The sequence below is a fragment of the Eublepharis macularius genome, chromosome 12 (genome assembly GCF_028583425.1).
Source record: "Eublepharis macularius isolate TG4126 chromosome 12, MPM_Emac_v1.0, whole genome shotgun sequence".
Classification (NCBI taxonomy): domain Eukaryota; kingdom Metazoa; phylum Chordata; class Lepidosauria; order Squamata; family Eublepharidae; genus Eublepharis; species Eublepharis macularius.
The window spans coordinates 35015572-35028030 of record NC_072801.1 but is presented as its reverse complement, the minus strand read 5'-3'; the positions used below and the strand labels follow the sequence as shown (position 1 = coordinate 35028030).

Genomic DNA, 12459 nt, shown 5'->3' with positions numbered 1-12459 from the left:
AACCTTGTTGAAAAATTGAGAGGCTGAATTTGTCAGAGGCAGAGATGGAACAGGGTTGGGTCAGACAGTGGGCAGGGGAGGCTGAGGACACACAAATTGTGCAAGAGAAAGAATTAAGGGCTGGGAGCACAAGGAGGCTTGCTGAACGGAGGCTGCTAATTGGGAACCGTCATCTAGGTGCTTAACACTGAATATTTAAGTATTTTTCCCTTTAAGGGAGGGAAGAGTTTCCCCCCACAGTTGTATATTTTCATTAATATTAGAAAGTCTCCATTCATAGCAATAAAAAGAACATTGCAACCCCAAGATTACCATGTGCACCCCCAACACAAAAAAGAAGTGTTATTTGGGTATATGTGAGGGTCATTTTATTACACTGAATTATGTAAACAAAATACATTTTAATTATAACAGGGAACTACCTTTCAAAAATATGTTCATTGCATTATTGCCCCAGGCTTTAAAAAAAAATCAAACATATAATTAATAGTTAATTTATAGATAAAACCAAGAAAATATATTTCTTTCTGGTATGAACCAGAAAAAGCACAAATACTATATATTCATTTAATCAAAATCAAGACAAATACATACAATACAGGTTCAGAGAGACTTCATCACAACAGCTCTCTACTGACTTGGGGCATTATTCAAATTCAGCCATTCCGTCGGACACCATATAAAAGTGCTAATTAAAAAGCTGTAGCTAATTTGGCTGCTATGGAAGTCAGAGCTGGAAGGCTCTCTGGTAATTAAAAGAGAACTAGAGAAAAGGAGTGGGGAGAAGCCCATTTGCTCTTGGCAACAGAGGATGGAGGGCAAACGATGAGCCTGGCTGGCAAGGCTGGCCAAAGAGCTAGTTGGCCTTTCTGCAGGAACACCTGCCCAGGCCCATCCTGAGTATCTTTCAGCACTGATGTGAAATGTATGTTTTTCACGGTGGAAAATGGGCTTCCTGAAAGCCATATATGTATCCACAGCCTCATTCGCCCCCATCCTGTATTGCACACCTCCCAGCCGAAAGGCACCAAGTCATTCGCTCAGAAAGGCGGGATGTTTAACCAGGAGGGGCCTGTAAAGTGCGGACCTCCTGTCCCTGCCAGCTTGAGGAAAGCTTGTTCTCCATGAGAAAGCAGTGTGCTATACCCACCCATGAATTTGGGAAGGGCACTGTTTCCCCACTCCCTTCTTCTAAACTACCCCCCCCCCACCCCCCAGTAAGGTTTGTGCAATTCTAAGCAGATAAATCCTGACCTGACCTGCAGTGTCGGGTTTGGTTTTAATTTCTTTATTCTGGTGTGGCCTCTCCCAACTGCTCCACAAAGGTACTTTTCCTCCAGTGGTTCAAGAAGCCAGAAACACCGGGGGTGGGGGAAGCAGAAGGCTTATTTTGGCACAAGCAGAAAGAAAAGCCTGTTATGGTGGCTGTGGGCCCTGCTCTGCAAAATGCCCCATGACTGGCAAGGTGATGCCGGCCAGAATGACACTGGTGGTTTGGATAAAGCGCATGATGCCTTGCCCAAGGCATGGGCTCCAATGCTTGAGCTAAAAACAGCGTGTGATATAAAGTAATTAAGGGGATCTATACCTTCCACGAAAGCGAGAAGGGAAATGCACCCATCCACTTCAAAGCTCGTACTCTAGCCATCTCTGTCAATATTCTAGTGAACACTCTAGAATTTGTAATATGAATGCAGTACCAGACTAGCGAGGTGCTGAGCTGAACCACAGTACCCAATCCAGCAAAAAAGCCCACCCGCCCCCACCCCAGTCCAAACAGCTCTTTGCTATGTGGTTGGGAGGCGTGTAAAGTGACACCATTAAGATTAAAAGGCTACATTCTCGGAAACACAATTTCAATGCAATAAAAGAGAGTAGTAATTAGGGATTACTGCTACTCCCACATTTAGAGAGAGCCCATCTCTCTCCCTAATACAGCTCCCATTTAAAATTAAGATTTGGCCTTTCAAAAATAAACAGAAGGGTTCTCCTCCTGCCCACTTCCCTCTCCATTCATGGCTTCAGTTACTCCAAATGGAGCCTCCATCATCAATTATTCAGCATCCTTAGACATTAGGTGTGTGGGTAGGGGGGCAGAAATAGAGAAACGTAAAGGCTAATTCATAAAGGTGCTTTGGTACAAAATGGCTCAGAAGCCATATTCTCCCCCTCTCCTCCCCATTCAAGGCACAAGAAGAAGGGAAGGCAGATTTTAAAGGGAGTCTCTCTCTTCTTTCCTTCCCCTAGCAGAAGAGATGCTAATTCCCAGGCACACAGAGGATGAAGCCTGTACGATTCTTGGTGAAGTCTGGCTGTGATTGGTTGATTCTCGTTTCCACGGAGACTGTGCATTTCCGACCATGCATGCTGCACTGGACAGGGTTGGTGACGGTTACTTGCAGGCGGCGTTTCTCACTGCAGGGCAAGACAGAAATGTTAAAGGGGATTTTCTTTGGGAGCAGGGAGCAGAGTGAGAATAGCACAAGACCAAACTTGGCATGCCTGTGCAGGGCACTATTAAAAAAGCTGGGCCATTAACCGACAGACTGCCTTGAACTTCAAAGATCACATCTGCCACCTCCTAGCTGCTTGATTAACAACAGATTAGAACAGATCAGGCAGGGGGGGAGTTGGAGAAACACTCTTAAGCCTCGGTTCTGTATACGATAAGGGCTAGCAACTTCAGAACTGGTCCAGCAACCAGAGTAATTTGTCATGCAAATTCAGCAACCAACTCAGCCCTGCCACCCCAAAAATCTAATCTCAAAAGCCCTTTCGTACATGGTTGAGAGGATTACCACAAAGTGACAACCTAGAGACTACATTCCCTTGGAAATGAAATCTTTGCAGGAATGGAGAACTACTCTCGCTTGGAATACAATGTGGAGTAATGAATGATCAGTGTGAGACGAGCATCGGAGAGACCATGGTTCCAATCTCCACTCTGCTGTAGAAACTTTCTGGATGACCTGCTGTGAGGTTAAAACGAAGAAGAAGAGAATGTTGTAAGCTACTCTGGGTCCCCACTGGGTAGAAAAATGGGATATAAATGAAGTAAACCAATAAGGAATAAATTTAGTTTAAAATTAAGATTTTTCTCTCTTTAAAAGATAACAAAATAAAAAACAAGCTCACTCAGAATGCAGGTTCAATGAGTCTCAGATTTCAGAGTGATGAAAATGACTGTGAAACTGCTCTTCTGTATGGATGGAATTAGGTGCCAAAGACCACTCTCTACACAAGTGACTAATCGAGAGAAAGGCAGAGGCAGCCAGCCCACTTATAGGAACAGGCAGCTCTGGAACTATCAACTTCTCCCCTTTCATGCCTCTAACTGCTCAATTTACTAGACTTTTCCACCCCAAGAGCTCCAGGCAGGTTTATTCCACACAAAAATATCCCAACTTTAAGATCAAACAGAACTGTGTGCTAAGATAACCCACTTATTAAAAACCTGATCCTTGGCTCTAAAAGCCAGTCTAAATAGTTGTTCTAAAGAAGATTTGTTAAATTTCTAAAGGAAAGGCGCCCCAGCAATATTTAGTTTTAGAGTGTTGAGGCCATAAAATGCAATTTTCACTGTGGGGGAACAGAAAATTCAGCAAACCTACATACATTGAATATTAGATTTCAAAAATGAGCATTTCCCCTTTCTCTTAATCAGACATAAAGATCAGCATAATTATCATCCTCTCTCTTAGAATCAGGACAAGAGAAACTATTTTAAGTGCAAGACTTAAAAATGCAGATATGGGGGTTGGATCCAATTAGCTTTTTGCTGTAGAAAAAGTAAAGAGGCACCTCCTTTGACCATACAAAAAGCCCACCTTCAGAATCATGGAACCTGCTTGAATAAAACCATGTGAGATAGGGGGTATAGTATTGGGGGGGGGAACTGAGTGAGATAGAGTGAAAAACCTGCTGGATCCAACCCGTGGCAAAGATATTCACAGATGCCAGAAATCTGCTTAAAAAAAAGTAGAATCATCATGGGAAGGAGGGACAATGCTTTTCATTGAACATATAATCTTCCTCCAGTATTCCTTCTTTCTGCTGATAATTTTTCCCAGAGCAGATCTGGGACTCTCTCTGATCAGTTTCTAAATATTTAGAATTAAAGAAGTTAGCCAATGCCTGTCTTAAGCCTAAGAGGAAAAAAATGCTATATATGCTGCTGGATGAGGGTGCCATCAGGACAGCAGGCACAAGTCTTCCACTGTTCCAGGTATTTAATGCTTCTTTACTTATGCCACAGTGAGGTGCATTGAAAATCCCTGATTAATTTGCTATTTTTGCAATGCCTTAGCAGACTCAGCTGACCACACTGGAAAGCCATTGCAGGCCACAGGTGCTGGGGAAGTAGGGAGTTTTAATGTGAATCATCAGGAAAAAATTATATGGAAGTCTATATCCTCAGGTATGTCCCCATATGCCAACCAACAAGCAAATAAAGTATTATTTATTTAGAAATTTTATATGCTGCAAAGATAGAGTGTTTTTTAACAAAGAATACTAGCCACTGATTCTACCTCTTCCATCACCAGAAGCTGCATAATTAAGATCATACTTTGGACTCCCAAATTAACCTCCCTTTCTCAGCCCCAGGGAACTGTTCTGGATTGTAATCCCAGTAGCAATGCTCTTAAACGTAGGATGTCCATCCAAAAGGAAATACATCCTCCTTCTACTTTTGAACCGGCTTGGTTTTACCAAAAGGTGATACCTGTAATTCACTTCTTGATTTAATTACAACAAGCTGAGACAGGCTCCAACATACATACACTCATTTTTGTTGGTGTGGCTTCCATGCATCAGAAGGCAGGCCTTTGAGAGGATCCCCTGACCCCTGCTTCATTTCCAAGCTTATAAAACAAGACAATAAATGTTGGAAGGGAAATGTCAGTATCCACCCTGAGCCTCAGGAACAAGGTAGGCTACATTCAAACTTTCTACAATTACAGAACTCTCTGCCTACTAATTTTTGTGTTGAGGAAGCTCTGTACATCTGCCATGGGTCCCTCCCTGTACATTGTAGATTCTGGGTCATGTCCCAACACACATCTCCTTTTATGCAAGACATAGGGGTCTCCTGCCTCCCCCTGCCCCAAGAGCATGACACCCCCCTCCCAAGAGTATGCCCTAGCTTGTGTCTCAAACTCTCCTGCAGCCACAAATTGCACAGGGATGTTCAGCAGTGAGAAGCAACATGTCTTTTCAGGGAAAGTCATCCACCAACATTCTCATCAAGGAAGTCCCCTGACAAACTGCTGAGGAGAGTCCCTGGAACACAATTTGAAAACCCCTGGTCTAAACTATGAGCTCTTCCTTCTCAGTTTAGAAGTGTAAAGGAGATTCGCTGCTAATCTCCTTTGGGCCTGGGTAAGTGTATTAGCTTACACACCTTGCAGCCGTCAAAGGCAGCTTTTGAATGTACAGGAGGTTTAAACTATTCCTGCCACTTTCTGTTGATCCTGAAGCAGGCTTTGATTCCCAACTTACTGCCCCAGCAAACAATCCCAAACTCTTTTTGCCTCACCAGCCCCATCTGGGCCCCCAACCAGCATTCAGATGAATCCTGTTCCAAGACAAAGAGGTCTTCCTCTGCTGGCAAACCCCTCCCCACCTTTCATTCAAGCCCTTTCACTTCCCATCTTAGATGATAGTTCTGCAAAGGAAAACTGCTCTTCAGAGAACAATCAATGCCTCTCATTTCAACTTGACACAAATCAACTCTGATCTTCTTTGCCAAGCCACAGTGGGTAGCTTAAAGCAAATAACACTATACAGCATGGAAATGCATGCACCCTTTACATCCCCTGGCAATTGATAAGCATGATTTTAAAGAGGCTTCATGGAGCCACATCAGCCCAAAGCAAAATCCAAAAAAAAAAAGACAAATAATTAATAATTAAGACTAACCAAATTAACACAACAGTGTGCAAGGTGTTCAGTTCTCCAGAACTCTGCATTCATTCATTCATTCATTCTCCACCTTTCTCACTGTAGGTCAATCCAGCCTATTAAAGAACACAGAAGGGTAAGGCTGGATGTTTTTAAAAAAAGAAAAGTGGGGGTGTTGGTGTTCAAAAAAGGATGTCTCTGGTCGTGATCTTAAGGTCTCATCTTGTTAGCAGTGTGTTTGAATGCTGAGCAGAGTGCAAATTTAAAAGGGTGCTGATGCTAGGTGCCCTAACCCTTGGCCTTCTGGGAGGAAGAAACAAACAAAAAAAGCAAAACACTAATTTTTTGGCCACACTACAGGGCCGTGGACATGAAGAATTCACACACCCCAGTCAAGAGAGGTGGCTGTTCAGTTGCCCTTTTCTTTTCAGATCCTTCTCTTAGGTTACATGAATGGTAAGACACAAAGGATATGCTGGGGTGACAACTTGCACATATTAAATGATGCCCAAAAGTGCTTCTAATTTAACCTCAAACAATACTTGCCAAAGACAGCTGCCACCTTCAGACATGCAGGCTCTGGGTGGTGTGTTCTTGAGGGATACATACACGTGAGATTCAGCCCTTGAACTTGTTCTTTGACTCCAAGACACTTTGGGCCATGCGTATACTCCAACACTTTCATACAACAACAGAAAAAGCAAGGGACTGTTTTGGCTGCAGTATTAGCAGACTCACAAGCTCTGCTTTCATTAGAAAAACAGGCCCCCATAAATTCTTAGCTCTCACAGCAACAAAGATGAGCTTGAAAGGGGGATGGGGAGATGGCTTTTGAAACCTCTGGAAGCAAAGAGAGTGCTGAGCAAGGCTGCAAAGATCCCAGAGCAACAGCACCATGCAGAGCTCCTTGACTAGCACAGAAACTACAAAAGCAAAATTATAAACACGCCCATTAAGAATTCGGGCTGCTTTGGTACACCGCTGTATATGAGAAAGATCATATGCCTATCTGAATGAGAAGCAGGAACAGCACGCTGTCAATTTCATCAGAACTTCACAGGAAATCCTGTGCACAGACAATCTCATGTCAGACCAGTTTGATAACGTCTGGCCTTGAGAGAGAGTGAAGAAATTATTCCGGCAATGCTTGTGAGAGAAACTGTTTCTCCTCCCCCTTTGTCACTGCACCTGGGACCAAATTGCACTCCACCCCCATTCTCTAGGCATGTAAACACGGAAGAGGGCCTAGCTGAAGATTTTTACCACAAGATTCTCCCAAAATGCACTTTAATACAAAGCAGAGGGCAACATGAGTCTAAGGGGCTGCAGTTTGTGCAGGCATGCACAAGAGGGTGGAGACCGTGCTGTAGCATCCACAACGACAGAAGGTTTTTGCAATCTGGCTCATGAAAACATTGCTTCAGCCTTCTAACTGGATATTTCAGCGCTAAAACCCAAGACTGAACAGAAAGGGCAGATGAGGTTTCGAAACGGTGAAGATGAGCTGTGTTAACACAGATGTGGGCAGAAGGAATCCAGTTTCCTCTAGGGCTTATTCAGGAATACACAGACTCATGTCTGAGCTGTCCACATTCTTCATCTAGGATTATGTTTTGCATTTTCAGAGCCAACTTCAGGAGCATGTATTGCAAAATGCACCTGAAGTCTACCTCTCTGCCTTTTGGCATAGCAAGGAGCCAGGCAGACCACGAAGAGAACATGACAATAGGAACTGTCTTATTCTTCTATGGCTTACCAAACCCAATCCTTGCTTGCCATCTGCAACCCAGATTCTTCCATGTCTAAACCACAAGATTTCAGTTGTCACAGCACCCAGTGGGACAGGCATAATTTAATGGGCAGGGAATATCTCTTGCAGGAGCCTTGCTGCCCTGAATGAAAGTGGCATCTAGCAGCTTATCATGTAGAGTCAGTGGTGAAATGCTAGTTGCTGGACCCCACTTACATATTCTCTTTTGAAGGATGCCATATCTGCCCCTCTTGTCTATTTTGTACATTAGCAATAACTCAGAAACAGTACCCGCCCCACCACTTGCCAACTTATAGCTTCCCTCCAGAATAACAAGATGTAGGAGGACCCACTAGCTGGCAAAACAGATCAAGAAAGAAAGTAGTGATGGACAATTGCCTCATCTACTTAACTGGTGTTTGGAAAATGGGGTGGCAGTCAACAGGACTGGGACGGGGGAGACAAACCACCCTCAAGGGGCAAGTCTGTGCTTGAAACAGCCAAGCCAGTGCTTCATTATCCCAGAGTCCTTTCTTCCAAGATAAATGCACATAGCCAGAGAATGGCATCGTTATGCTTGTGAACAGGGTTGGGTGTTGGGATGCACTCGGGAATTCCTTCTTTAGCTGTATTGGCAGCTCTTGGAAGGCACTGTGCCAACACTTAGGAAATTCAGAATTGCTTGCTACGTGCACAAATTGTACCGTTTTCTGGTGTGTTCTGCTGCTGCACCCACAGTGGAAGGACAGAGAAGTGGAAAGAAGATTTAAAATTGAAACAGCTAGAGATCTCTTCACCTAGCATATTATATGCATCACTTATTTTGAAGGAATGAGATAATACAGCAGTGTGTGGCAAAGAGATGGTGGGGAGGGAGAGGGGCAGTGGTGATAGAAATGTAAAGAAAAAAATTGCTTTTCAAATGCTATAACGCTCTCAGTCTCCGTTACCATAGCAACCTGTATATTAGCTGTTCAATCTGATGCTGCATCGCGGCCAGCCAACCAGAAGATGCAACTGACATGCGGTGCTCTTATTAGGCATGGGGGGGACCTAAGGAGGATTATGGGTGCTGCCTCTTTTATCGATGGTTATTTATAACCTGAATAACAACAGAATTCATCATAGCTTATCAAGAAATATGCACCCTTTAGTGAGCACAGCATTTTACATCCTTGTTCATTCACACAAATATACCATACTATTCACTTCAAAAGTGTATGCATGCAGGTTCTCCATGTCTTAAGAATGTTTCTTCTTTATCACAAAATATCCACATTCTAGATTGAAAGGGGGAGGAGAGAATGAGAATACGTACAGTCCTTAACTGGTGCTACCTGCAGATAACTGCTTCCTGTGGTAACAGGAAACAGAACAGGATGCACTTCAAAGCATAAAGCATCTTCTAGCATGAAAGCTTGGTGATACTGTTGCTAGGTTTATGCCCCCATTCGTACCATGCTTGTAGCTGTTTGAAGCAGCATCTACCAGCAAAAGGATCGGCAGAGCACCAGGGAGGAGTGCAAGTACCAGGCACAGGAAATGCTGCCAGTTCTGCACACCTAATGCTTGCAAAACACCTTCACAATGGAAACTGGGATTTGAACATTGGTCTGCTTTGTCTACTGGCCCACAAAACAGGCAATTAATTCTTCATCAGAAACCTCAGATGTTGCATCAGGCTAAATACTGGCCACCCCTCGCTCTGCCCCACTTTGCTGTTGATCTTAGACCCGTCTCCCACCTGTGTACCAAATCATCTCCAGGATGGTCACCACATGACTTACATGACTGCTCCTCAGCTTTGGAATTCCTTTCTCCGGGCACCCTTCCAGCACTTGGGCTTCTTTCAAAAGTCATTCAAGAGATGATCTCATCAGGTCTTTCTTCAGTGGCTGGGAAAAAGAGGGCAGCATATATACGCTCCCCCTTGAAGTGAGGGCCGAATCTCAAAAACAGAGCTTGGAATTAAGCTCTGGAGAGTGTGGCATGCCTTGAGCATCTCTCTCTGTGACCAGGCTCCTCCTGTCCAGAAGCTATGAATAGCTCTTCCAAAACAAAAGTCAGATGTCCTCTATCCTCTACTCTCCCAGGAAATGTGCACTGCGCAGCAAGAACAGTTAGCACAGTGCTTGCCCTACTCTAGTTTCAGTGGACATGGCGAGTAATGGCACCCCTTATAAGTAGTAGCCTTTTAAACATTCAGAAATCAGAACCATCTCTCTTTTCTAGGCCAACAATTTTATTTTTATTTATTTATTTATTCAATTTATATACCGCCCATCCCAGGGGCTCTGGGCGGTGAACAGTTAAAATTGATAAAAACAAAACTAAAATCAATATACAAATAATAAAACAAATTAACAAGGTGCAGTGGTGGGGAGAACCTTCCCCACCCCAAAAGTGTGAATGGCCAACTTTCTACGATGGGATGGGTTGCTGAATTGCCAAGCTGCTTTGAGACCAGACCGTCTCCACAATGTCACTCCTGGGCTTCAATGACAAGGGCAGAGAGGTCTGTTCTTTCCCAGCAGACCAGAAGGGACTATTCACTGCTCTCCTCTATATTCTGAGCGTGATTGCTCTCATGCCTTGCTTGGAGCAGAAGGTGGCAGAAGAAAATGGAGGCATTTATGCCATGATGTTATCTATACTGAGAGCACTGTACCAGTTAACAGGCTGCAGGGCCCAGATATTGTTTGTGCCTACTAGTTCATCATGTCTAAATTCTATGAATAAAAAAGGATGCCCTTGAGAAGAAGTCTGTGCAACTCAAAAGGTTGCTTCTCTGGCAACAGTTTAACCTTTTGAGTCATTTGGGGGTTCTCTTTGGTCTCTTACCATGCCATCTTTTCTACCTCTTAAGGTTTCAAGAAGAAGCAGTCTTCAAGAATGGAATAACGGGGCATAAAGGAAGATTGCACTAATATATCCAGGGCAGGGATGTCAGTCCATCGCAGCACCAGGGCTTTTTTTCAGCAGGAACACAGTGGAATGGAGTTCCAGCACCTCTTGTGTCCAATGGACCTGCCCCCCTGATCTCCAGACAGAGATCAGTTCCTTTAGAGGAAATGGCCATTTTATAAAGGGCCCGTGTGTTTATCCCTCATCTCCCTCTTGAGAGTTGCACCACCTCTTTTCCCAGAAAAAAAGCCCTGCTCAGCACTGATTGAAAATTCTGCACCAAGGAGGCAGAAACTAAGAAAAGAGATTCTTTCAGATTGACAGAGTGCTGAAGGAATCAGTGTGGTGTGTGTGTGTGTGTGTGTTTATATTTAACTCTTCACAGTATCTGGAAAGGGAACATAAGGCAGACAGTATTAAAACAAAGTGGCTGTTCACACTCTAGGTGTCTGGCACCAGCCAGTATAGGTGGAGGGGAAAATTAAGCAGCAAGTCTGACAACTAACTAAAACCTATTTTCAGTTTCTAAGTTTTAACAAACATAGACCACTTTGGGACTGGCTACTCTGCTACAATCCAGAAGAAAATTAGAATGTGGTAGCAAGCACGGAATTCAGTACCCGTTTTTATACTATAAAAGCAAGTCTAAAAGCTTCTGTTCTTTTCCATGGCTCCCAGATTAGTCGCAATCCTTGCAGCCCTATATTAGGTAATTCTCTGCAAATTCAACTTTTTGAGGTGCATTGAGAACCAGCATGTCATAGTGGCTAGAGTGCTGGACTAGGCCTTAGGAGACCCAGGTTCAAATCCCCTTTACCATGGAAGCTTGTTGGGTGACCTCGAGCCAGTCACACTTTCTCAGCCTAACTTAATAATTAATAATTGGAGGAGAAAGATGTAAGTCACTTTGGGTCCCCACTGGTGAGAAAGGCAGGATGTAAATGCAGTAAAATAAAACAAAAATAATTAAATTGTCTCCAGATGCTTTCCCACCCTTACCTCTCCAAAACCCTGACAAAATTTACAAAGAAACACAATAATTTTGGCCGGGGAGGGGGGGGGAGATGCAATACTTACAGCAAAGCCTGCTTTTTGGATGGTGGACACAAGGAAGGCAAACCTTTCCCTTGGAGGGAAAAGTTACTTCTTTGCACCATATGACATGACTCACTTGCTGGAGACATCTGGAACTGTGGGGTTTGTAATATAGTGGGCGCTCTGTGGGCAACACAGTCAGCTTGTACAGGAGTGAGCGAGTGTGTGTGGGTAGAGGGAAAAGCTGGCGAATGAATGGTCCTGCCACCATGCAGGGGGAGGGATTACAGGGCCTGCTGTGATTCTAGTTGTGTATTCCAGGAGGCAAGTATAATCACAAGCACCCACAGAGAGTTCAACCTGTACAGAGCAGAATACACTCATCAAATGTTCAGATTGGGCATGAATTGCAGTCAGCCAATACAGAGATGGCCTGAAGGCTCATCTGGAGTTTCATGCTACTGTACATTCATCTTCCTTGGCGAGACTTTTATCTGTGCCAATCAACCAGGTACTTTTACAAACTCCCCATCTCCATGGAGCTCAGCCTCACTTATTTGGTGCTCAGCCTTAAAGGGATAGGGGGGACAACAATACCATCAGCCTCCTATCCTTAGCTGAACACAGGACAAAAAAAGGTCTCTTCAGCCTGTACATTCAGGAATCCAGAACAGCATGGAGAAAGATCCCTTCAGCCTTTACATTCAGGAATCCAGTGTGTAATTGTAACTGCAATGTAACAAATGTCAGCTTTTAAGAGAAGGCACACTATGGCCCCCTCCGTCACTAATGTTGAATTAATTCGGAGATACAATCTATGAGCACGAACCACTGCCCTTTCTGCTTCAATTGCTGTTATGGGTCTCCCC

At 43.9% G+C, this 12459-nt stretch overlaps 1 protein-coding gene across 1 annotated transcript in view; it reads right to left on the bottom strand.

Moving 5' to 3' along the window:
- Positions 1 to 342: 342 nt before the first annotated feature.
- Positions 343 to 12459, bottom strand: part of MYO1D (myosin ID) — a 153345-nt gene continuing 141228 nt past the window's right edge. Inside the window, exon 22 of the mRNA XM_054992565.1 lies at positions 343 to 2415. Coding sequence (XP_054848540.1) covers positions 2259 to 2415 — 157 coding nt within the window. The 3' untranslated portion in view covers positions 343 to 2258. The remainder of the gene's footprint in view (positions 2416 to 12459) is intronic.